The 25,126-nt window shown below is 41.8% G+C and overlaps 1 protein-coding gene across 4 annotated transcripts in view; it reads left to right on the forward strand.

Moving 5' to 3' along the window:
• Positions 1 to 25,126, forward strand: part of dgkb (diacylglycerol kinase, beta) — a 49,576-nt gene that overhangs the window by 21,521 nt on the left and 2,929 nt on the right. For all 4 annotated transcript variants that reach the window (XM_029738785.1, XM_029738794.1, XM_029738777.1 and 1 more), the window contains 7 exons: positions 250 to 339; positions 686 to 846; positions 5,868 to 5,932; positions 15,855 to 15,945; positions 16,981 to 17,176; positions 23,276 to 23,396; positions 23,585 to 23,645. In XM_029738785.1, coding sequence (XP_029594645.1) covers positions 250 to 339; positions 686 to 846; positions 5,868 to 5,932; positions 15,855 to 15,945; positions 16,981 to 17,176; positions 23,276 to 23,396; positions 23,585 to 23,645 — 785 coding nt within the window. The remainder of the gene's footprint in view (positions 1 to 249; positions 340 to 685; positions 847 to 5,867; positions 5,933 to 15,854; positions 15,946 to 16,980; positions 17,177 to 23,275; positions 23,397 to 23,584; positions 23,646 to 25,126) is intronic.

Raw genomic sequence — 25,126 nt, forward strand, 5'->3', positions numbered from 1 at the left:
AATTTGTTCTCAACTGACTTGCCTGGTCAAGTAAAGGTTACATGGGACTCCCAATCACGGCCGGTTGTGATACAGCCTTGAATCGAACCAGGGTCTGTAGTGACGCCTCTAGCACTGAGATGCAGTGCCTTAGACCACTGCGCCATTCGGGAGCCCTGCATGACTGTAAGTTGCTCTGGATAAAAGCATCTGCTCAATGGCATAGTAATAATAATACAGTATGATGTTTTTGTTGTACCTCTTCTGTAGATAAGGCCAACCTGGACAGGAACCCCCCTGTGTGTGTACTTCCCCTTGGAACAGGAAATGACCTGGCAAGGTGTCTGCGATGGGGAGGAGGTATGCTAGCAATTTACTGACCCAAAGTGTGCAATTTTTTTTCATGAATTATATTATTCCTCTTAAATGAAGGAAACATAAATGTGTGGCCTCAGCTTTTTGTCCAATTACATGATTCATGATATTGAATTTAGATTTGACCATATATACATTTTCTCCTTTGACTGTACATTTTACCTATGTTTTCATGTAGGAATAAATCAGTAGGCATAAATAGTTAGAATAGCTAAACTTACAGAGAATAATGTTATATTAAAATACTTATGGCCTATACTATAAAGTGCTTTAGGTTATATTCTGGGGTATTATCTACAACATGAGCTACCCTATGTTGTTTGTGTATTAGGTTATGAGGGAGAGAGCATTCTGAACATCTTGAGGGGCATAGAGAACAGCTCTGAGGTGATGTTGGACCGCTGGAAGATTAACGTCACACCCACGGACAAAGAAGAGAGGGGAGACCCTGTGCCTTACAGCATCGTCAACAACTACTTCTCTATTGGGGTGGTGAGTTACTTACACTAATATACAGAGCATATGTCACATTAAAGGCATAGTTCAGCGATTTGAAATATTTGATTCCTAATATTAGCAAATCTTGGCAGTGGCTATTTTAACAAAACGAAAGTGTGGATTGCGGTCACTCCTTGTCCATAGACGGCTTTCAAGATAAGTAAACACATATCTAAATATCTAAAATGATCTATCCCTTTCAGCATGAACAGTGGGTCAACAAACTGGACTAGTCAATAGGAGAGGGCCATGTTTGATCTAAGGCTCTCACCTAAAACAACACGACTGACACCTTCATGCTTATCGCGGATCATCCATTTCAATCGAATAATCTAGATAAAGGCCTCAATTGGATAAATACTGTATACCCGAACTTAAAGCAGCAACGTAATCATATGTTCTTCTGAGTAATCGTACTCATTTGGATCAAATGCTAGTTAATACGCCTTTATTGAGATGTGTTTAAGCATCGACCACCTCTGATTGAAGAACATGTAGTATTTTGTGCATCTGCGTGGTGATACGCACCTTTAAGCTCATCAACAGCAGAGTCAAACCCATCTCTGTCCATCTTCAACATAACGACACTGATTACACCCAGATCGTGTGGGTCATTACTGATAAATGTCAGGGGAAATACGGTAATTGACATTTGCAGGTTGGGAGACGGTGGCATCTTGGTGTTGTGACATTCGAACACGACGAGGAAATGAGGGATGCATGTCCTTAGAAATGTTAGTCAAATAAATACCTTGGCTTTATCCCGTATTGACGAAGGTAGGTCCACTTGACAGACGGAGGGGTTGTAAGCATTGGAATAAATAAAGATCCTTTCTCTCATAATTCCTCAATATTCGCCGTGGCTTGAGGCAAAACATGTTTTCTGAATGTATGTACAGATATTGCAATACCCTTCAACCAAAGAAGCGTAGCAGCCTTAGCAGAAGTATTACTTTAAGCCATTGCAACCAATAGACTTCATTGTTATACCACTATTTTCATGGCCTTCTAACAGTGGGATTAATATCTAACGAGCGTGTTGACAAATGAAGTTGTTTGCCCAGGATTAGGAAGATTCGGAGCTCTCGATGGAATTGAGTGTGATATATTTTGTGTCACATTTCACATCAAATCTTGCTTTCCGTTGGAAAGAAACACTGAATACAATAAAGATTACAAAACAAGTCAAGCTAATAATTACCTCAGAGATTATGCAGATGAAGAAAGATTGTTTCTGTAATGACATTTCTGTAGAGTCAAACTCTGAGGATCAGTAGTAACCAAAAGGTTTCACTATGTCGAGCCACAGAAAAGTGTAATCATAAGCATCTTATTCTTGGATTTCAAACATTTCATGTGCAGAGTGCACATCTTTTTTCATCTTAAAAAATCGTAGCATTGCATCACAGGTTGGCATGTATTGTCATTATTGCACTGGAGGCAGCTCTGCAGAATGGTTACTAGCTGGCACAGCCACCAAGTCATAGAATCAGATTTTAAACCTAACCTTAAATTAAGACCAAAAATATCATTTTTGTTTTCCTGAATTTTTCCAATATAGCCAATTTTGACTTTGCAGCTGGCCCATCCAGTGGAAATCGCTAATTTCAGATTCATGACAATAAGCATCAACCTGCCATTGCATCAGGCGTTGAAGGTGGCTGGGGCTTTGCACAAACCGAAAGGCGTCTGTTTGAACTTGCACAAGCCCAGGGGTTGGTGAATGAATGGGTAACAGTGTTGGATGGGGAGAGTATATTTCAAAACGTATTTTAAACCCACCATCCCTGTCAAACTTCACAAAGTACTAGGATCACCTACAACTTCCTCATCCATTTTTACAAGATTTACACCAAACGCCAAGTCGTAAAATCTTCCCAATAGACCATCATCCGACCACATTGTCAACTATTTTAGCACACCTCCTTTTCCTATCCTTCCAATCCAGCCATTCCATCCAGTTGAATGGAATTAATGGTGCCATCCCTTTATGAGGACGTTAAAGTGACGTGAAGTGTAATGATCTCAATCAGGGCTTAGTGTGCTGAGGAACAGACCTAATCACAGAGGAGGTCCTAAGATGATGCAGTCAGTTCATCTAATGACCCAGGCTCGCATGTCAAAGTCATTACTCTCCCCGTGAAGGAGAGTCATCAGCTGCCTGAGCACCACTCATAATTGGACTAAACTTTGAGCTATGAGGGCACATTACATTACACATGTCCTGTATTAATTTGGGTGCCAGAGTTTTACAATGGTAATTATTTGAAGGCGTCCCCAAGATGAGTGAGAGGGAGCGTGAGAGTGAGATTTCATTGTCCTACTGCTTTTTGGGGATTGAGGTTGTAGATGTTTGTATCATCAGCTCAGATGATCGACTGTTAATGTCCTCTTATTGTACATATGAACTTGTGCTACATTAAATTGGCCCTGAGGGACAAAGTAGCTTTAGTGGAATGTAGTTGCAGTAGCAGTCCATCTAGTTACAGTTAGAGACTGACGGGAACTTCTACAGGAAGGATAGGAACTTCTACAGATGCACCATTGTGAGCATTCTGTCGGGCCGTATCACCGCCTGGTATGGCAACTGCACCGTCCGGGACTGCAGGGCTTTCCAGCAGGTGCTGTGGTCAGCCCAACACATCATCGGGGGCACGCTGCCTGCCCTCCAGGTGACCTACAGCACCTGGTGTCACAGGAAGGCCAAGAAGATCATCAAGGACCTCAGCCACCCGAGCCATGGCCTGTTCATCCTGCTACCATCTAGAAGGCGGAGACCGTACAAGTGCATCAAAGCTGGGACAGAGAAACAGCTTCTCTCTCCAGGCCATCAGACTGTTAAATAGTCACTACTAGCTGGCCTCCGCCCAGTACCCTGCCCTGAACTTTAGTCACTGTTACTAGCCGGCTAACACCCGGTACTCAAGACTGCTGCAATATGTACATAGTCATTGAACACTGGCCACTTTAATAATGTTTACATACTGTTTTACCCACTTCTTATGTATATACTGTATTCTAGTCAAGGTTCATCCTATATAACTACTACCGTAAACACATTTTCCATTCATATACTGTCCATAATGTCTATACACACCAATATCTATACCCACCGAACTCTGACATTGCTCATTTTAATATTTATATATTTCTTAATTCCTTTCTTTGAATTTTTTGGATTAGCGTGTATTGTTTTGTATTTCTAGGTATTACTGCACAGTTGGAGCTAGGAACATAAGCGTTTTCGCTACACCCGTGATAACATCTGCAAAATATGTGTACGCGACCAATAAAATTTGCTTTGATTTGATTTGACGTATTGTATTCAAGGTTATAGTGTACCTTCTTCAATTTGGAGGTTACTTGAAGTGGTTGCTCACTGGTTTCTGAGCTGCAGTATATTTTCACAGATTTCAAACCAAAAGGGAAACAACTCCTCCTTCCTTTCACTCTCTTGTTTTCAGTTATTGTCCTGTTTGTAAGAAAATCAAGTTCCAATCTTTCACATATATCCATCATCTCACCTTTTCTGGCTCATGTTGAAGATAAATAGAGTCTGCGGGGATCTTGGAAATTCTTTGGTCTTTATTTAACAGCGTCTTGAAAACACATCAAGAAAACGGCATTGATTTTTTTGGTTTCTCCTACATGTTGTACTGAGAGCTAGCAGGGGGTCCTCCCTGTGGCTGGCGTTTCAATAGAGCCACTCAACATGGAGCGGGTCAAAACAGATTGCTCAAGTGGGGGGAACAAACCCTAAAAGTTTCCTGAAGTTTTCCCCCCTTTTTATGGTTGAAGACTATTCGTCAGTTGTTGTTTTTACTTGGCAATCATCGTGACTCACAAAGACCATGGTAAATTCTAGTGAGGTTTCATCTTCAAATGGCCCAAGGGTAGTCTACTTTTTTGGTAACATTTCATAGAATACACAGAATTTTCAACAAACAGGCACAGATTTTCTCTCCTTAGATTCTCTTGATTAATAGAGTAGCTGTCAATCTCAGTCTGTCATTATCATCACACATGCCTGCATGCAAACACACACACACACACACGCACGCACGCACGCACGCACGCACACACACACACACACACACACACACCCAACACTGCCAGTGAGTCTACCAATGTGGTGCACTTCTAGCCCCGGGTCAGAGAGAGAGAGCGAGAGAGTCTAGAGATAGAGAGCGAGAGACAGAGAGAGAGAGGACAAGTTGGTTGCCAGGGGAACCGGCAGCATCCTGTACGTTGGGAGCTGTGATTACTAGCAATGTGTGTTTAATTAATTAGCCTGTGTGGAAAGACGGCGTGCTGTTCGTCAAGCTCTCTGTCAATACCCTCATCCCTGGCTCAAACCTCAACCACCGCCCGCCTTCCAGTTGGCCAGGAATTCAAAAACACCCTGTTTCTGTTTAGGCATATCAATATGCATCGGGCATATGTGTCGTTTTTTTGGGTGCAGTAGAAAGTTGGCTGAGATGCTTATCACCAGAGGGGAAGAAGTTGACTTTAATTGGTGTTAAAAAAGCCATCGTATTGATTTTAGTACCAACGTCTTGCCTATATTTTGCGACATCTTTGTATCTCATAAAATTAATTAATTTAAATAACAATATCCCACATGTAAATGTAAACTCGTTTAGTCTTGTAACTTATTACAAAATGAAAATATTTGTTAGTTTTTTACCCCTAATATACAGTACCAGTCAAAAGTTTGGACACACCTACTCATTCCAGGGTTTTTCTTTATTTGTACTATTTTCTACATTGTAGAATAATAGTGAAGTCATCAAAACTATGAAATAACACATATGGAATCATGTAGCAACCAAAACATTGTTTTACAAATAAATTACAAAAAATGGAATGAGTAGGTGTGTCCAAACTTTTGACTGGTAATGTACGCATTCCCCTTATTTATACAGTCATTGGATAATAGGCCTTTTCCACTGTATAAATTAGTATAAAAATCAAAGTCAATGCTGAATCCATGTTATTTTCTCTCCCTTATTTAGGATGCTTCCATTGCACATCGGTTCCACATGATGAGGGAGAGGCACCCTGAGCGTTTTAACAGCAGGTATGTGTTGTTGGGTTTTAACCAACGCTTCACCAACACTGCATGTTAACTCCTCCCTCCCTGTTGACTGTCAGCACCTGGGAAGCTGCCACTTCTAACTGGTATATGGTTAGCTCTGGTATTTCCTCTCGCTCTTTCCTCATACTTTAGCCCATATCTTACTGAATTGATTTTGTTTTCTAGAAATATATTTAGGAGTCAAGAGGATTTTGCATTGGTACAGGGGGACTTTTGGATTGTTTGATTGGTCAATGTATACAGTAGGTTCTGTCAAAGTATACAGTTAAAACATACTAGGGATAGTTCTGAAGTTGATCATTCATTTAGCAATATGGGAAAAAAGTGGCATTCAAAACCTCTGGTAGTGTGACACCTAGGAACAGAAATACTCACCAAATCAGAACGCTCTATACCATAATGAACCTTGGTCCTTTAAAAACATGGCTGGAACCCTCATATTGCAATAGACTCTTTCTTCTTCTTTTTTTCAGTAGTCACTTGATGCAGTAAATGGACATGCCTCATATTTAGCATCTGTGATTACCTTAAATAGATGTGTTCACCATTGGAGATGAACAAATGTGGCATCTATGTTCCCATCAATATTTAACATGACCAATACGTCTCCACTAGCAGTAGGGAGTAATGGCGTGGGTAATTGAATTTGCTTGGGTAGTTTGACGTCATGTATCTGTCGGAGTGATGACACACAGTCTCCTAATAATCCCATTTGTATTCATTTATCATATTTACTCTGACTTTAGTTCAACATTTAGCAAACTATTATCCAAAGGTTCGTTTAGGCTACGTTATCTGCAAAAATATATATGGGAGAGTACTCAAATTTTCCTTGTATTGCAGTTTGTGTTTTTTCTCTCCAGCATGTGTGTTCTAGGCATATTCCAATGCTTCTGTAGCCATACATTGAAGGTACAGGTTTAGCAACACTGCATATTTTTTAATCATTGGGTTAAATCTCAATTCCCAAACTGTTAATATCAATCAATAACATTATATGGCTATATATATTAATACACAGTACAAAAAAAATGTATACAAAGACATCAAATATATTGTTTTATACCATTTTAAGCCCATGTGAAAAATGATTGAGATATTTTAAGAAAATTATACCATCTGTTATTTGAATTCAATGAATAATTTACAGAAGGGAATGGGTTTAGGATCTCTCTATTACACACTATCCTTGCCAATTGAATAATGCATGATTATAGTTTTTCAAGGTAGCATATATTTTGTTGGATTTGTCCAAGGGGCTCATGTCCATTGCAAGTAGAATGCAACTTATCATGGAGCCATTTCCTTCCGAGTGTATGAACAGTGTACAGGATAGAACATTTGGGCCTGTGTAAAGCCAACACCAAGACACGTTAAAAGTTCACAGCAGTCCCAACTCAAAAACACAGCCTGACACACATTCTCACAGTTGAACTACACATAAATGGATGACTCTTCCAAATCAGATATATTCACCATCTCTCAGTTGCTGTATTAGTGTCTTTCAGCAGCCATCAGGCCTGGCACGAGAGGCTACTAAGTTACAATGAATGGAAGAAGCATCCCCCCCACACTCCATTCCTCCCTTCCTCCCCCATCGAAATCACAACGGAGACTGCATTACTTTCTTTCTCTCTTTCTCTCAGTCTTTCTCTCTTTCTTCAGAGGATATCAATTACATTTGTCATCGGGTTGACCTTAAAGAAGACATACATATTTGATCAGGTTTAATTAGCAACAAAATAATGGCATATTGTGTTTTAAATTATGAAACGAGGGGATTTGGTTGATGAATGTAATGAATGCTGGGGCCGGGGGTGTCTCCCTCTCTGTATTGGCACCTCTGGGCGGTTATGAGGGAGAATGTGTGAAGATTTGACACGTCGGCAGATAGATTCATTTACTGACTGCAGCCTGACCAAGAGGTGATAATGAGGTCGAGGATTAAAAGTAAGACAATCAGTCGACCCGTGACGACGCCACACACTACCTCCCTCTGCCTAGTTAAAATATACTGCTCCTTTTTCTCTCTCTTTGTTACTGATCTCCCATGTAATTACACACTAATCTCTGCCTCAGAAAGAGAGAGAGAAAGTAAGGGAGGGGGGGGAGAGAAAGAGATGGAAAGAAAGAAAAATACGTGATTTATAGCCAGGTAGAGATTTTCTCGTCGTTTTTGCCTTTGTACCCTCAGAAACAGATACACTTTCAGCCAATTTCAATAACCTGTTAGCAACAGTTCAATGGCCACCAACACAGGTCTGTGTTCTAAGCCTGAGGTATTGTATTTGATGTATGGCAGTCTATTACTGTTACTACTACTGTCTTAAGCAGTTCTATTACCACTCTCCCTCATGTAGCCTGTGGCTGTTCTGTTGAACCACTCTGGCGTTTAACCTTTCCTGGAGGCACAGGGAAGCCCAGGCATGGAACGCTCTTTAGCATAATGAGTGTGTTCATCAAAGCCTGCCGTGCGCGCAGGGCCCACTGGATCCACTCACACACTGCCACACACACTTCCAAACCGCTTCCCCACGGGGCACCCTGTGGACCCGGGCAGGGGCCGCCCTCGGACCTCATTTGAGGATGAAATCGTTTGTCTGACCAGGATGTCATCTATAATTAATGGCCACTTGTGAGTGTAATTTAGAGAGATCTCACCTGTGGCCCTGTCCCCAACCCAGCGTGAATGTACACACAGTCACACACATGCGCATACGCAGGCAAGTGAGCGCATACATATACTGTACACACAAAAATGAACAAACGCACACACTCACTAATGAATGGACACACACACACACACACACACACACACACATACAGCTGTATCCTATATAAACATAGTTTCACACTTGTCTGGACCTCAGACGTGAGCCACCAGTCTTGTTCAGTAAATCCCATAGACTCTAATTCTAACTGGTTGGTATGTAGTATTTAATATGATACTTCTATACAGGCTTAGAAACAAAAGGTGTAGAACCCTTTTGGGTTCCAGATATCACCCTTTGGGCTTCCATGTGGAACCGTTTCCACAGAGGGTGATACATGGAACCAAAAAGGTTCTACCTAAAACCAGCTAAAGGACAGCTGCAGAACCCTTTTGGAACCCTTTTTTCTAAGATTGTAGAAGAAAGGCCTAAAGTAGTCTCAATGCCCTCTGATTTCTCACATTGTAGCAGCAGCTCTTACTGTCCAAGACCCCAGCCACATATTGACTCCCCATCACTCCTCCAAAAGTCTCCTAGTCCCTGTTGTGTCCCCCATCCTCTGTCGAGCCCCCATAGCCCCTGCAGAGCCACCAGCTGGCTACACGGTTCCCTTCTCACACCTTCCCACCAGCAGTATGTTCACGTCTAGGGTGAGAGATAACAGACAGCAAATAATCTACATTAGATAGATAGTTTTTAGATGTTATGTATCTGATTATTGTAGTCCCTATATTATAACAATTGATTGGACCATATCCCTTACAAGCCATTCTGTTACTTCAGTACATTTATTGTGATGAATCTAGGATTATTTGTATTTCAATATTGGACAAAAAACAACAAAACCCCTCCTTATAGTATGAGCTGAGCTTTGTAACAGAAAAGTTCCAATGACAAGGACAATTTTTTATAAACTCAGATAAAATGATTCGAGCTATCCCAGCAAACCGGGAACATTCCCAGAACATTAGCTAAGATTCCCATTAAGTTCTAGTTAAGATTTTATTAACATTTTGATGATAACATCCCAAAAACATTAAAATAATGTTTTTGATAACAACATTTAATTACATGGATGAAATTAAATGCTGTGTGTCTATATCACCTTGTAGTTGGCCTACAATACAATCCTCAAATGCAAATTGCCATGAAATCTGTAGAGAAAAATAATAAGGGTTGTATTCCAATCTGCTTTCTTATGCTTCAAGGAACTAGAAATATGTATGCTGAGAATGTTGTGGTAATATTAGGTAAAACTTAAATATAACGTTTTCTAAATGTTCTTGAACTGTTCTGAGGGCTTCCAAGACAATGTTAATCTGGAGGTGAAAGAAACTCACAGATGTTTAGACGAGGTGCTGGCTAGCGGGGTAGAACACTTGAAAAAGAAAAGGAGCGCTGTACACTAGGAGTTCAGATGCAATGATTGAATAACCAACATTTTGACAGACAAGCTGTCTTCATCAGGGTACCTCCAAGACAAGGTAAAATATATATTGTGTGAACATCAATGGAATGGTATTCTAAACCTAAAACAAACATTTGGAAATTGTGGAACATTCTGCAACATTGTGGGTATGTTCTGTGCAACGTCTTAAGTACAATATGTGAGTATCACAAGAATATTCTTGCAACATCCAGACAACTCACATAACTTAATTAAATGTTCTGGGAACCTTTAAAAATGTTGGACCAGGTGTTCTGTCAACATTCTTAAAACATTAAGGGAATGTCGTGTGCAATCTAACTTAAACATTGAATGTCATCACAACTGAGCATATCTTGTACCCACACTGTTCCCATAACCTAATTAAATGTTCTGGGAACCTGGTCCCAGAACATTCTGGGAATGTTTTGTGCACCCTGATACAAACATTATCTGAATGTCAGCACAGCTGGACAGTTTTAGTGTTTTGGGAACCTTGTCATATCCCCACAATGTTCCCACAATCTAATGAAACATTCTGGGAACCTTTAAAGAACAGACTAAATGTGTTCTGGGAACGATCTTGCAACATCAGGCGAATGTTTTATGCAAACATTGTATAATCATCAGCAAGACTGGACAGTTTTTGTGTTATGAGAACATTTGCTGCAACTTAACAAATGTTCTGGGAAATTTGACAGAAACACTTTTGGTTTTCTGGGAGGATACTGATATTATAAATACACCCAGGGATCCTTTGCTTGTAGTTCAAACAAACCCATTCATTGTACTGTTTTATTTGGCATATCTCTTTAAGAAAGGGGAGACAACACGACACAGGCCATTTTTCAAGCTGCCAGTCAGAGTTGTAACACTCGGGGTGGTGTCATGTTAAACAAAACAGTGCATTGATGCAATGCACAAAGAGTTGGTTATGTCAATGTGATATTTATCACCTCTGATCAAAAATAAATGAGTGTGAAAATAAGGTCATAGATCATGGGGGCTTAGATTAAGTGTCAGAGGGAAAAATCAATGGCTCTGTGCCTCATGCTAACAGTAGACAGTAGAAAGAGCATTGAAGAGTATTACAAGGTGCTGTGGCCTGGGGATAGCCTAGCCATGCTACACTGAAGCCTGTTTGCCTTTGACACTTTTTAATACAGTGACAAGGCAGGGGTTTAGAAAGTAGATGAGTTGACTGATGAGGAGAGAACAGGGGCATAATACTGTGTTAAGTCTGCGCAGGGAGCTGCTTGCTTCACTGGTTGGTGAAACCTGAGACAGTGTTGTCTTTTGACATCGCAGTTGTAGCTACAAATTGTCTCTCGTGCACTCAGTGGTGGAAAAAGTATCTTTCTTTGTTTATCTGATCTTCAAAATGAACTTACATTTGCAATATACTATAAGTTATGATATTATGGACACACTCTGGTTAATGAAACCCTTTTATATTCACTTTTATTGCAAAGTCAAATCTCTTGACCCACGTTAAAAGTATCAGCCTGTTCAGAAGATCATCATTTTCAGTTGATTCTCCATTGATCCTCAATGGCCATCTCATTGGAGGTCCTCCCTGTTCCAGCTGTGTTTCAGACCATGGTGCTGAGCGCCAGTCTATCAGCACATAAAGGATGGGAATCCGATGGGGCCAATGGGATGCTCCTAATTATCTCATGAACGGGGAGATAAGGCCGTGATTTGTTGCCATGGCTCTCTTGTTAGGTTAAGTGGAGGGAATCGACAGGACAGTCAGATGTCGACTCTATCCGTTCTATTTGTTGCCGTGTTGAACTACTGCACAAAGTTGAAAGTGCTGCGTTTTGGTTTTGGTTATGTTGTACTGGAAAGAAGTCAATGCTGGAGTAGTATTTGTTGATTTTGACTTTATCTATTCCCTTCTTTAACTACGTTAAGTAGACTTGAGGACGACAAAGTGCTGTGTTTTGGTTTTGTTTACAGTAAAATATAACCTTGATATTGTACGATAAGAGTGAATTTCCTGTATAAACTGCTGTATGTTTTACACATGTTTTAGACATCCTACATTAAGCAGAGGGAACAAACAGGAAGTTCAGATGTCAACTGTCTATTCCCATTTTTAACTACTACAAAAGTCGACTTGAGACTGTCTAGAAAGTGCTGTTTGGTTTTGGTTGTATTGTACTGTATGTGCTGTGTGTACTGTATGTTATGTGTTTTAGACATGCTGTATTAAGCCTATTACTGTGGTGATAAGTGGTGCACTGTACAAAAGGTACTGTACATCAGAGGAGAGTAATAGCCTCTTGAGTTTGCCTCTCATGTAAACAGAGAGAAACTTTCCGCCTGGCAACCAAATAATACAGCTGCTTGGAAACCTGGGTAGTTCCCCTGTGTCTTAAAGGTCGCAGTGCTTCAGATGTGCGAGAGCCTCTTGAAAATAACAAAAACAAACCAAAACAATTTCACCTCAGCGAGTGCTGCAAATTATTCTTCCAACAGCTCACTGCAGGTGTAAAGACTGCACATCGTTTAGTTTCAGTCACACCACAAGTTGCTTTGTTTTTTAATAGACTCGTGAATAGGCCACCACATTTGTTTGTTTGCAAATGATGCTCATGTCTGCATTTGGGTTTTGTCTGCGGCAGGAGTGCTTGTGTGTTTTCGTTCTCGGCTGCCATAGACAAGTCTCTCGTGAGAAGGAACCAGACCTGGATTCAAACGGTATTCGAAATAGCCTACATTTGCGCATTTGCTTTAGCCGGCCTTGTCTTAGGTCTGCTAAGCACACAGATTTATGGCGAGGGTTGCACATGGAGCCCAGGGCAGCTGTTGGAAGTCATGTTTGAGCGATGCTAGATGTGTCATTGTGTAGTAGGCCCTCTCAGCACGCCCCATGTCTTCCCCCACTGTCTCTCGCTCTCTTTCGCTCTCTCTTTCCCTCTCTCGCTCTCTCCCTCTCCCTCTCTCTCCTTACTCCTCTCTTCCCGCACCTATTGACCATCTTGCACATTATAAATCAACATTGAGCCCGGGCTATCCTGCAAGTGGCTAATGAAAGCTAATTTATAAAGCAGCTAAATGGCCCTGACAAAACTCCTAATGAGGAAATCAATAATTTAGTGATTGTTACTCTGCTTACACTAATACATCCCCCTTGTAAGGCTTTGATTCCAGCGAAAAGAAGGCAATTTTTTATTGTCTTCAGTTCTGCATGTCAGCACTGTGGTAAGGTTGTTTTCTTCTCTCTCGCGCGAAAGCCCCGTGATGATAAATCTTCTGTTGGCTGTGTGGTGTGCTTTCAAAGAAATCTCGAAAGAAAGTCAAGCATTTAGCTGTAAATAGACATTGGTGCTCATGAACTTTCTCTATACGGATGGGATGCTCTGAATGTTAGAGCAGCATTTAGTCCGCCATCAAATCAAATGTTATTGGTCACATGCGCATGGTTAGCAGATGTTATTGCAAGTGTATCGAAATGCTTGTGCTTCTAGTTCCGACAGTGCAGCAATATCTAACAAGTAATATCTAACAATTCCACAACAACTACCTAATGGAATAAGGAATGGAATGGAATAAGAATATATAAATATAAATATATGGATGAGCAATGACAGAGCGGTATAGGCTAAGATGCAATAGATAGCATAGAATACAGTATATACATATGAGATGAGTAATGCAATATATATAAACATGATTAAAGTGACTAGTGTTGCATTTATTAAAGTGGCCAATGATTTCAAGTCTGTATATAGGCAGCAGCCTCTCTGTGGTAGTGATGGCTGTTTAACAGTATGATGGCCTTGAGAGAGAAGCTGCTTTTCAGTCTCTCGGTCCCAGCTTTGATGCACCTGTACTGACCTCGCCTTCTGGATGATAGCGGGGTGAACAGACAGGGGCTCGGGTGGTTGTTGTCCTTGATGATCTTTTTGGCCTTCCTGTGACATCGGGTGCTGTAGGTGGAGGGCAGGTAGGTAGTTTGCCCTCGGTGATGCGTTGTGCAGACCGCATCACCCTCTGGAGAGCCCTGCGGTTGTGGGCGGCGCAGTTGCCGTACCAGGTGGTGATACAGCCCGACAGGATGCTCTCAGTTTTGTGTATCTGTAAAAGTTTGTGAGGTGACAAGACACATTTCTTCAGCCTCCTGAGGTTGATTAATGCCTCATTAAATTTGCTTATTAAACTGAACTCCAATGTGTACTACGTGCACAGTACAGAATCTACAAAGAGCAGCTAATATTCCTCATTCAAAGACTGCTCCATCTGGTTTTTGCCAGGCGAAAGATGTTTGAACATCTTTCTTAACACATGTTGATACTGTCGATGTCTTCTTTCCCCCACTTAATTCATGCTCGATGGAGGATGAGCTGTGAGTTATTATGACTCTTTCAAGGCTCAACAACTCTATGGGCAGAGTGCAATAAGTTGAGACAAGTCATCTTTGCTGGCCAAACTGTGGCTCCCGGAGCGTTTAGTAATATTGATTCACCTTGTAGGCCTTTTTAAACCTGGAGAGTCTATAAGAAGTCCTGTCTTCATAGATGTTTTTGTTCTCTGTTCTGTATGATAACTTCCCTTTGGGTATTAGGCCGACAGTTATTAATTCTCACTCATCGCTCCACGTGGAGTATTTCAGAGTTTCCATTTGCTTGGTTTTACAGCTTGCTCTGTCTTAAGGTGTAGCCTACATTCTGCACCAATCTTCAGATTAACGTCTGGGACCGTATTCAGAAAGCATCTCGGGGTAGGAGTGTCGGTCTGGGATCAGTTTGACCTTTTTAGATTGTAATGAATGGACGGCGGGGACCTGATCCTAAATCTGCACTCCTGCTCTTAGACGCTTAATAAATACAAGCCGGCTCAGTAAAGTAAAAGCATACAGGCTCTGTACGGAGTATCACACTGTTATAAAGACAGATGGTGACTCTAACTAGCAGGGTCATTGATCATCAGGCATAGCTCTGGGATCATGTGCCCCTAGGAAACCAGGGGAGCAGCACCCCAGTCCTCAGTTAATTGAAGGGCCAGTTAGATTACCCTCTCTCACCCCTTGCTGTGTTTTAATGCTAGGTACCCACCCCGCATACTCTAGTGGTTAATCGGCTTTACGTTAGTCTTTGGGCTTCTGCGTGTGTGAGACATTATGATTAATGAATGACATTGTATGTTTTTGGAGGTTGGATTTTGTGAATATGTTTTAAATCCAATATGAAATGTATTTTAAATTCTCAAACAATAGTGGATGGTATTCACTGTAGCGGGTTATAGGGCAGCAGGTAGCCTAGCGGTTTTAGTGTTGGGCCAGTAACCAAAAGGTTGCTGGTTTGAATACCCAAGCCAACAAGGTGAAAAATCTGTCGATGTGCCCTTGAGCAAGGCCTTTAACCCTAATTAGCTCCCTCGGCGCGGTACTACTATGGCTGATGCTGTAAAAGAACACATTTCACCGCACCTCTCTGGTGTATGTGACAATAAAACGTGTTTTATTACTATAGATGTTTTTGTTGATAAACAATGGTGAAGAATGCTTCCAAGTCAATTCTGAAAAGTCTGAAATAAATACATTTCTGACAAACTGTACATGAATTAAAGCTATTATAGACAGAGAGCTATTCCATAAAACCCAGACTAACTAAAAGAGAGGAATTACGAGGAGAGACAGGGAAATCGCTTCATCCCCTTTTTGTATTGCTGACTGTATGGCAGTAGATTTTGATGTGGGGAGAGAGAGATTTTTGTTTCCTCCTAGTCCCCTTACACTTCTTGTTGTCTTGTTTTTCAGAACAAAGAATAAGCTGTGGTACTTTGAGTTTGGCACTTCTGAGACCTTCTCGGCCACATGCAAGAAGCTCCACGACTTTCTGGAGGTTGAGGTAAATACAACTGCCTGCTTTCAACTTTGGGAGATTGGGACCAAGTATGTTTATGCTATTTAATGCTATGACTTGTCACCATTTGATTGCACTACTGTGTAATGAATAAGCAATAATTCAACATAAACTACTCTCACTTGTACTGTTCTCTGCAACAACAACACCTACTGTTAACATGCAAAATGAAGTCTTTGAAAGCAGACACAATGCAGTGAGAACAAAAAGCAAAAAGTAAAACACCTGGGTACAATCTCCCGGGGAGAGAGAATAATGCCTCTAATCTAGTGCACACCATTTTAAGACACTGAGCACCAGCCACCTCCTGATCCAGAAATAGCCTTCCATTTGTACCAATTTCAGTCTGGAAGTGTTGAGGAGGGAGGGAGGCCTCCCCTCTCCCCCTCCCCTAACGGATCCTCAGCCCAACACACAGGTAATTATCCCGGCACGGACCTGCTGTGTGTGATATTGAGGGATAATGAAGGTGGTGTCTAGCCGATCCATCTCCCCCTCCTCAGAGCCATCAGTGGTGGCAGAGGTCTTCATTAATTAGCCGTGGATGGCTACTTAGTATGGTACTGAAGGGGAGCAGGTTCGGTGTGGAATACAGGCCATGTATTTAAACTCCACTGAGAGAGGACAGAGAACTGGCCTGTTATTATACAGCTGGCAACTGAGGGAATTCCTAATATGGATTCCGTACTAGTATAAGGTTGTTATGATTCATGGCTGGTGGCAGGTCCCCTTCTGGTGGACATTTCCAGCTTGTCAAAGATCAAATGGCTTCGACATAAACTGTTAATCATCACTCAGCAGTGAAGGCTGCCAGATGAGCGTGGTAAAGCTTTGATAACACCTAACTGAGAAGCTCTGGCTCAAGCACAATTAGCATGATCTACTTATTGTAATTTCATTGCTACACAAATGTTTCAAGAGGAACACTTTGATTTTTGATTTGATGTAATCTCTCTCTCTCTTGCTCCCTCCCTCTTCCCTCTCTCTTGCTTTCTTTCCTGACCCTTGTCCTTTGTAAAGTGTGACGGCATCACTCTGGACCTAGACAGCATCTCTTTGGAAGGCATCGCAATTTTAAACATTCCCAGCATGCATGGCGGCTCCAACCTGTGGGGTGAGAGCAGGAAAAGGCGGGGCAACCGCCGGGGCGGGAAGAAGACCCAGGATAAGAGGACAACAGTGCTGGACCCCAAAGAGCTTCAATTTGCTGTCCAAGGTAGCTATCGTAATGATGGATGCTGGTGAATTTGAAATGTATTTATTGCAATTCCAACTTTGAGGAAACATTGTCACATTTATTTTACATGGGGTATTTTACATAGGTCCTTTAAGGTCTTTTAAAATGTCAAAGGCTTGCTCATATTCAGGTAGGCCTCTTACAGATCAGTACTACAACCAAACATACACAGGATAACACCAGGCTTGAAATGCTATAACTCAATGGCTGATTGGCTGCCATTTTGTGTATACATTTTTTTTAGCATAGAAGACCCTTTCTCCTAATAACCTGTGACACTAAGAAGCAAGACCTTGTCCAAGCTCACATTAGACAGATCAGAGACAAACTTTGGGACAAAGTTTTCCCTGGCGCTGGTATGAATATTTCACCAATGACAAGTTGAATTACAGTGCTTAGATTTGGTTTGGGATGAAGGGGTGCGGTTTAATGTCACTGTTTCGCACTGTCACTTGACTGGTAATGGCTTGTGTAGGCGGAAGTGGACAACCAGGCCTAATAGGAGCAGACTGAGGGAGCTCAGTGTGAATTCTGTCGCCTTTATGGGCACTGAACACATAAATATGTCAGATGGGAGCTCATCGATGAGAATCTATGAATTAACACAGATTATTGTTTAGGAGGAGTTAAGGTCAACTGGTAAACTGTCTTCTCATGTCTAGTTTATGGATGATCACCTTAGTCACCGGTTAAGTTACTGTAAACACGCATTTATCACCTTCTTAGGTAATACTATGTAGAGGGTTGTCCTCACATGGAGCAGCATAATGTAGGGAAGTGCAATTCACAGTGGACTAGGGCTACTCCTTACACCTTGATCACAGCGACAGCGTCATCGCGTTTTGGTTACACCAGAAGTACATTTATTTCCAATGGAACGCTACGTTTGCTTTGCAGCATTCCATTGCAGAGGCAGTTGCAGTGAGTTCTGTGAGGTGCATGCTTTGGATTTATCAAACATATCATCAAATTGTATGCGTAGACCGCTTGACAGAAATCGTGAATGTTAAGTCTTTGTCGCACATATGTCCAGATGATGCACAATGACGCTGTAGCTGTGATCAGGGTGTTTGTATTAGAAGGTGTACAGTATTTTATTGCAAGGGCATTGTACAGATATAGGATCTTCATTTGACCAGCGTTGTTGTAGCAAAATAATAGCAACAGGATTTAAATGTTTAGTATGTAGTGTTGCTTGATTGGTGGATAGGCTATTAGCTGGACAAAAGTAGGCCACATGAAAAGTGCTCTACTGTTAATACAACCGTATTTTAGTGCGGGTTTTCAGTGAATGTATGTAAATCACAAAGCTAACCCGCCTTCCCTGCACCGCAGGAAGATTCTCAGCAACAAAAGAGTGATCAAATTAAGATTCTACATCTGTGGGACGTGGTAGTGTTTTGCTGGTGTATTATGTCCAGTCTTGATTAGATCATAGATCAACCAAATCAGATTCCTACAGTGCATAGTGAAAGTCAAATCATACAAGACTGGGCATGTGACAATTTCTCACAGTCAAATGTACAATCATACCAAGAATGTTTTCATGAATTAGTAACACTGCGATGTACACTGCACTGTATAATAGGCAACCCATTGACTACATATTCTGGGATGTATCCACCTCAGTTAAAATCAAAGTACCAAATCCATTATCTGCCAGTGTGCTTCGCAGACAGTGGAGTATCGAGGAGATTCCCCCTGCTCTTTAATTTCAGTCAATACGAGTCGAGCACTGATGAATGCACCCATTTGGATCATGCATGTTCTTTCTAATAACGTAGGACATCATCCATTTCACTGAGCTCTACTCTTATAGACTGGGAGAAAGGCAATGGACAGAGCCCTAGAAATGACAGCTTTGGCAAGGGGGGTTAAGATGGTAGTGGTGGTCGGAGATGATCAATTCACACACCGTTGATACACTACAGTAATCCCTCCCTTCCATTAATTCACCCAAAAATCATTCGATTTGGTGCAAAGGATTTTTTTTTGTTTTATCCTAACCCTCAGCCTGAACCTGAAAAGGCACTTAGTGGCCAGTGAGTGAGTGCTGGTTGCCCTTGCTGAACGTGTGCTCAAGATGAGAGGCCCAACTTGTCAGATCAGAGAATGGCGTATTAGAGGGGCCCGTAAACACAGAGTGCATTAACCTGGGTGACCGTGGGGCTGGGGGCCATGGGGGCTGGGGGCTGTACACGTACCCAGAGCACGGAGTGCGAAGTGCGGATCAAACTGGGAAAAAACGACTGACCTTTCTGGAACTGTTAAGTCGTCCCGCTGTTGACGCCAGGAGACAAGCCCCTCAGGTGGAAGGGAATGGCTATGGGTGAATTATTTAGAATGGGGACGGGGGGAGGGACGGGGTGGACGGGGGGGACTGATGCCCTGAGACATGTACCATGAAGATTCTGAAGGTGGTCTCAACATCGTTCACCCCCCTCCCTCTCTGTCACTCTGCATGTTGTCAGTGGAGTAGAGACTGCCATGGACAGGTATTTGACAATGACAAGGATGCTGGGACTAATCTTGCACTGTGACAACTCGATTATGACGCGTGGGCTGCCTAATATAGGACTTGGCTGTGTGCGTAAGCCACTGTAACATCTCTGTGACTCGGTCTTGTCTTCTATCTGAAATAAGTGACGTTGACGTGTGAACAGGAATGATTTGGTCTTTATTTGGTCCCCTCTTTTAAAACAGATTGTTTTGAACACTATGAGTGTAAAACTAAATGTGTATTATTTGTATGACTGTATTTTCCATTTATCTACGATAAGGGGTGTTGATGTATGAAAAGGACAAGTTGTAGTGCTAAGCAATTAACCAAAATGTATTTTTTCCACCCCAGTTATTAAACAACTAATCAGTTCAATTACTTGAATTCCATTTAGTTCTGTTTTTTTGTGAGACCAATGTGCCGTTTTCCTAGAGCGAAATCAAATTATTCATGAGAGAAATCAAGTCAAGAACTATGTGGGACGCTGGGCTGAAGGGAGTTGTAGTTTTCGTTAAGCAAATATTTAACCTAGTTCAGTGCAGAAACGTGGTAATTAACTACAGTGGCCATGATCTATTGCGCCTGTTCTTTCTGGCTCAGACAGAGATGGATACACTTTATGCCTGGTACATTAGGTTAGATACACAGAGACCGCATAGACCACATGAGAGAGCAATGTACACAACACTACTACGAGTGGGAGTGATAGAGACAGTTTGTGATGGTATGCCTTATCTACCTTGAAGAACTAGTAAAATGGTTTCTTCAGACAGCTCCGCAGCATACTTAGGCAGGCTAGCCTAGCTAAATAGGATGACTACAGACAGTACAGCATGGCTTCTACTGCCAAAGCAGAGATGAGATGACTTTAAGGAATGACATTTTAATAAAGCCATCAAATAAAAATAAAGTAATATACACAACTGAAATATTGTATTATATTATACATTTCTATGTTTCTATTGATGTCTACCCAGTGTGGACCTAACAGACAATGGAATATTTTCAATATTTTGGCAGTTGAATGGCGACCTAAAAAATCACTAATCGCTCAACACTAACAAGTTTTTATTTTTTCAAGATCTATATTTCTACTTCACCCTCCACCTTTTACCCCTTTTAAACACTGCATGATGAGTGAGTGTGGGTCTTCTCTCAGGGTACAAAGCTTGATGATATGTTACAAAACATCTCCGCTATGACCAACTCTCAACAAACAACACTTGGCCAGAATGTAGTAGACAGATAAGTGAGAGCCCAGCCATATATTTACATGGCTTTGAGTTAGAGAAACCTGTCCGGAAGTGCTGGTGTCATCACTTGGGGAGAAGAAATAAAGTAAGTATTTAATCGGTCTCTCTCATCAGACAAGTGCAACCAGTGCCTCTGAGCTCACATGTTCTTTCTTCCATGACTATAGACTTCAGACCAAGCTATAGTTATGCATCCATCACTATTCTTAAACGGGCACTGCACTGGTTGTAACAGTCAGCTAGTATTAGACACGCATTCATTAATCCTTAAGAGTCTATTGACTCACCTGTGCCTCAATGTAACAAACATAATAAAAAAATCCCCATCAAAATCCGTCAGTTTAAGATAGAGATATCTGTTTTTTTTGCATGGGCTGCGTCTCAATCCACCTCATTCGCATTTGTCGGCCTTGGAAGGTGGCAGAGCTGTGTTTGTCAGGCCATGAGACATGCCCGAAAATCAGTCTTCTCAAGAAAACGTTTGTAGCGTCCCGAACCGTTTGGCCTACAAACAAATATTACACCACTATGGAAAAGGGAGACTCTCGCGAACGCGATGTTCTACATTTTGCTCTACGACCCCCACAAGTGTCACGGGACTCGTCTGAAGTACAAACGAATGGAAGTATGGAGGTAGTTTTGTGCCCCAATAAATACAGGGTTAAATATTTTTTACTGTCTGTTTTTCCATTCATGAATGTGTTATTCAATGCATTTCTATGGGCTGTAGTAGTAAAGGCCATATTCAATATTTTCTCAAATCATTTAAATTTTAACTTTTTGGGGGGGATACAGTTCTAAATCAAATAGCTAAATGATCCATGGTATGCCCATCTTAAAATAATTCCAAATGTTAGCTTAGTCTCCCACCCCTCCCCCAACAGCTTATACTTAAAAAACTGAAGTGGCCTCATGAAAATACTAATACAACCACCACTGTTTATGATAATCATATACCAATCATTTGTTCTTTTCAAACATAGGCAAATTCATGAAACCTTATGTCCGTTGATGATCTCCCTGCCCTGACCTTGGTTGCTGAGAGCAGTGCACGCTCCTCGACTTGCCCACAGTAAGCACTCTGGGGTATACTATATGACCTGTGTGTAGCCCCGGGCAACCAGGAAGCTCCACACGTTTATCCGTCACCGTGGTGATGCTGTCCATCATACGTGTCAGCCAGGGGCTGTGTGAGCCAGCAGCGCTAACGTGAGAAGGCATGCTGGGAGGGAGGGCCCAGTGTCAAGGGGCTAGCACATTGTGTACACACACACACAGGCACGGAGTCATACACACACACATGCATATACACACACACACACACACACACACACACAAACACACACACACACGCACACACACACACACACACACACACACACACACACACACACACACAGGTGTGAACACACAGGTATTCACACACAAGCACACATGTGCGAACGCACACAAACTCTCTTTTTAGCTCTCATGCCACGGCAAGCTCTCCATTCACAATTTAACACAGAGGGTGCCGACCCATCCTGTTGCTATAGTGACAGCTGGACCCTACGTCTCAACAGTAACATCCATAGAAATACAAATATGGTTGATTTATATACTGTATCTAAGGCATCACTTAAACATCTTAGAAGCCCTGAACATCAGCCTGGCCCTAGCAGCAGCAATCTAGCATTAGCAACAGCACCATACAGCAGCACGATCAATGACAGCATGCTAGTTTGTTCTACCATACCCACCAAGTCCCTAAAATGGGTCTTAGTTTCAATTAGTGTCTCTCTGCACTCCCAACAGGGCTTAATTTGCGGAGGGACGAGTAGTCTGAGAGTAGGAGGAGTAACAGGCCCGCTGAAACAGATGGGCTCAGCGCGACACTGGGCTTCCAGCAGGGGCAAAATCAATGCTCATAACTTCAAAACAGAAAATAAATTAATAATTGTAGGAAGACAAGATTGCTTTGCATTGCCGGCGCAATCTAATTAATAGGTGTTTTGTTTATGGCTGCTGGTTGTTGTTCTTGTTGCTTCTTTTTTTCCTTTCAACAGTGAATATTCAGGCTTTGGAGAACGGAAGGCAAACTGTGCACCTTGAAAATGAAGCACACCTCTTTTTCGCCTCTTTTATCACTCCTGTTCTCGCCATCTTTCTTCTCCTCCTTCCTCCTTCTTCCTTCTTCTTCTTCTTCTTTTTCTTACTCAAGATGCGTGGATTCCAGAGTTAACCAATGGCTTGATTTAGGATCAATTCAGAGTGTAATGCTCAGCTCAGCAGGATGGTGGAGAGATGGTCTGAGTTCTATGTGTAGTTGCATCTCTGTGTCTGTAGACCCGTCAGACCAGCTGTTGGAGGTGGTGGGTCTGGAGGGAGCCATGGAGATGGGACAGATCCACATCGGCCTGAGGAGCGCAGGAAGACGCCTGGCCCAGTGCTCCTCGGTCACCATCAGGTCAGTACCCCTTGACCATAACCACTGATCACTGTCTGACCACAGTCACCTTCTTTTATCCCTTCCATTCAACATTCTGCCTTTTTGAACACTGTTTACCGTCTAACAACATAGAAACAATCTAGATGGAAGCCATAACAGAAGTGAAGAATCATGTTTTAAGAGGGATTTGTGTTTGTCGTTGTCAGGACCACCAAAGCCCTCCCCATGCAGATTGATGGGGAGCCATGGATGCAAACTCCCTGTACTGTAAGTCATGTCAATGTTCCGTGCATTGTGGTATTAATGCATGTACTGTACAGTACAATGTGCTACACACAGGTGGTTCATATAGAAAGTTCATCATCTAGGCGTCTCTATGCTCCCACATAAGATATTAATGCTTTAAAGTACCCGGCAGAAGTTCTCGAGAGTGAAGTTGCATTGTTTTAAATATTTGTAATTTATCCTAACTGATATGTAATAACACAAAGCTTTATTTTAATGTATTCACCTGGTCCCTCAAACTACTCCCCTGCACAAGTACAAGTGTTTGTTTTGTTTTACATTTTGTTCACTTTTCAAAATGAAATGGCTCAACTTGTGCTGATTAAACCAGTGTTTGCTTTTAATTACAATGTGACTCCTCTGACAGCATCACAGATGAAGTGGAGCCAGAATTTACATACAGATATTTCAGTCGTTATGGGATAATCTAGTGCATGACAAAACAAGTAGTTTAGAAGTGCACTTGTGTCTGTTGGCAAAACTCCACAAATCAAAGTTAGGCTCTGACAACACATAATTGTGTGTTGGGTGATTTCCATGGTGAGTTACAGACGTCTCGATGCTGAATTTTGAATCAGTCAACCTGTTAAATGTTCATTAAAATGGGATGTTATCCAACTAATTATTAACAACAACAGTTATGCAAATCATGTTTTGCATACATAAGATAATTAACCCCATTAATTTGCACTTATATCATGTATGACTACATCTCAATTGTACACTGGCATAACCTTTAAAGGGCCATGCATTTTTTTTAAATTATATATAACCATTGATTATTGACGACTATAACTTAGAAATTCCTTAATTATCTTAGTTTAACTGTTGTACACTATCAGGAATCAAGGTAAGACCCAGATGCAGACATGTTGAATTGACAATGGTTTAATATTCCAACAAGGGCAGGCAATAGACAGGTCAAGGCAGGCAGGGGTCAGTAAACCAGAGGTGGGGCAACGGTACAGGACGGTAGGCAAGCTCAGTGTCAGGGTAGGCAGAGGTCAACAATCCAGAGGTGGGGTAAAGGTACAGGTTGACAGGCAAGCTCAGGTTCAGGGGCAGGCAGAGTGGTTAGGCAGGCGGGCTCAGAGTCAGGACAGGCAAGGGTCAAAACCAGGAGGGTGAGAAAAAGAGAGACTGGGAACAGCAGGAGTTGATAACAAAAATGCTGGTTGACTTGACAAACAAGACAAACTGGCAATGGACAAACAGAGAACACAGGTATAAATACACAGGGGATAATGGGGGAGATGGGCTACACCTGGAGGGGGGTAGAGACAATCACAAGGACAGGTGAAACAGATCAGGGTGTGACAGTACACCATCAGAACCCCAAAATATACATTTGTTTTACTCCATTGTTTGTAAACCATTAAATTGTAAACAAACACTGACTGTGTAGGTTTAAAACATGGTTAAAACTATCATTTTGATCTAATGGATGGTCAGTCCCAGTATTG

This window comes from Salmo trutta, chromosome 3, assembly GCF_901001165.1.
Source record: "Salmo trutta chromosome 3, fSalTru1.1, whole genome shotgun sequence".
NCBI lineage: Eukaryota > Metazoa > Chordata > Actinopteri > Salmoniformes > Salmonidae > Salmo > Salmo trutta.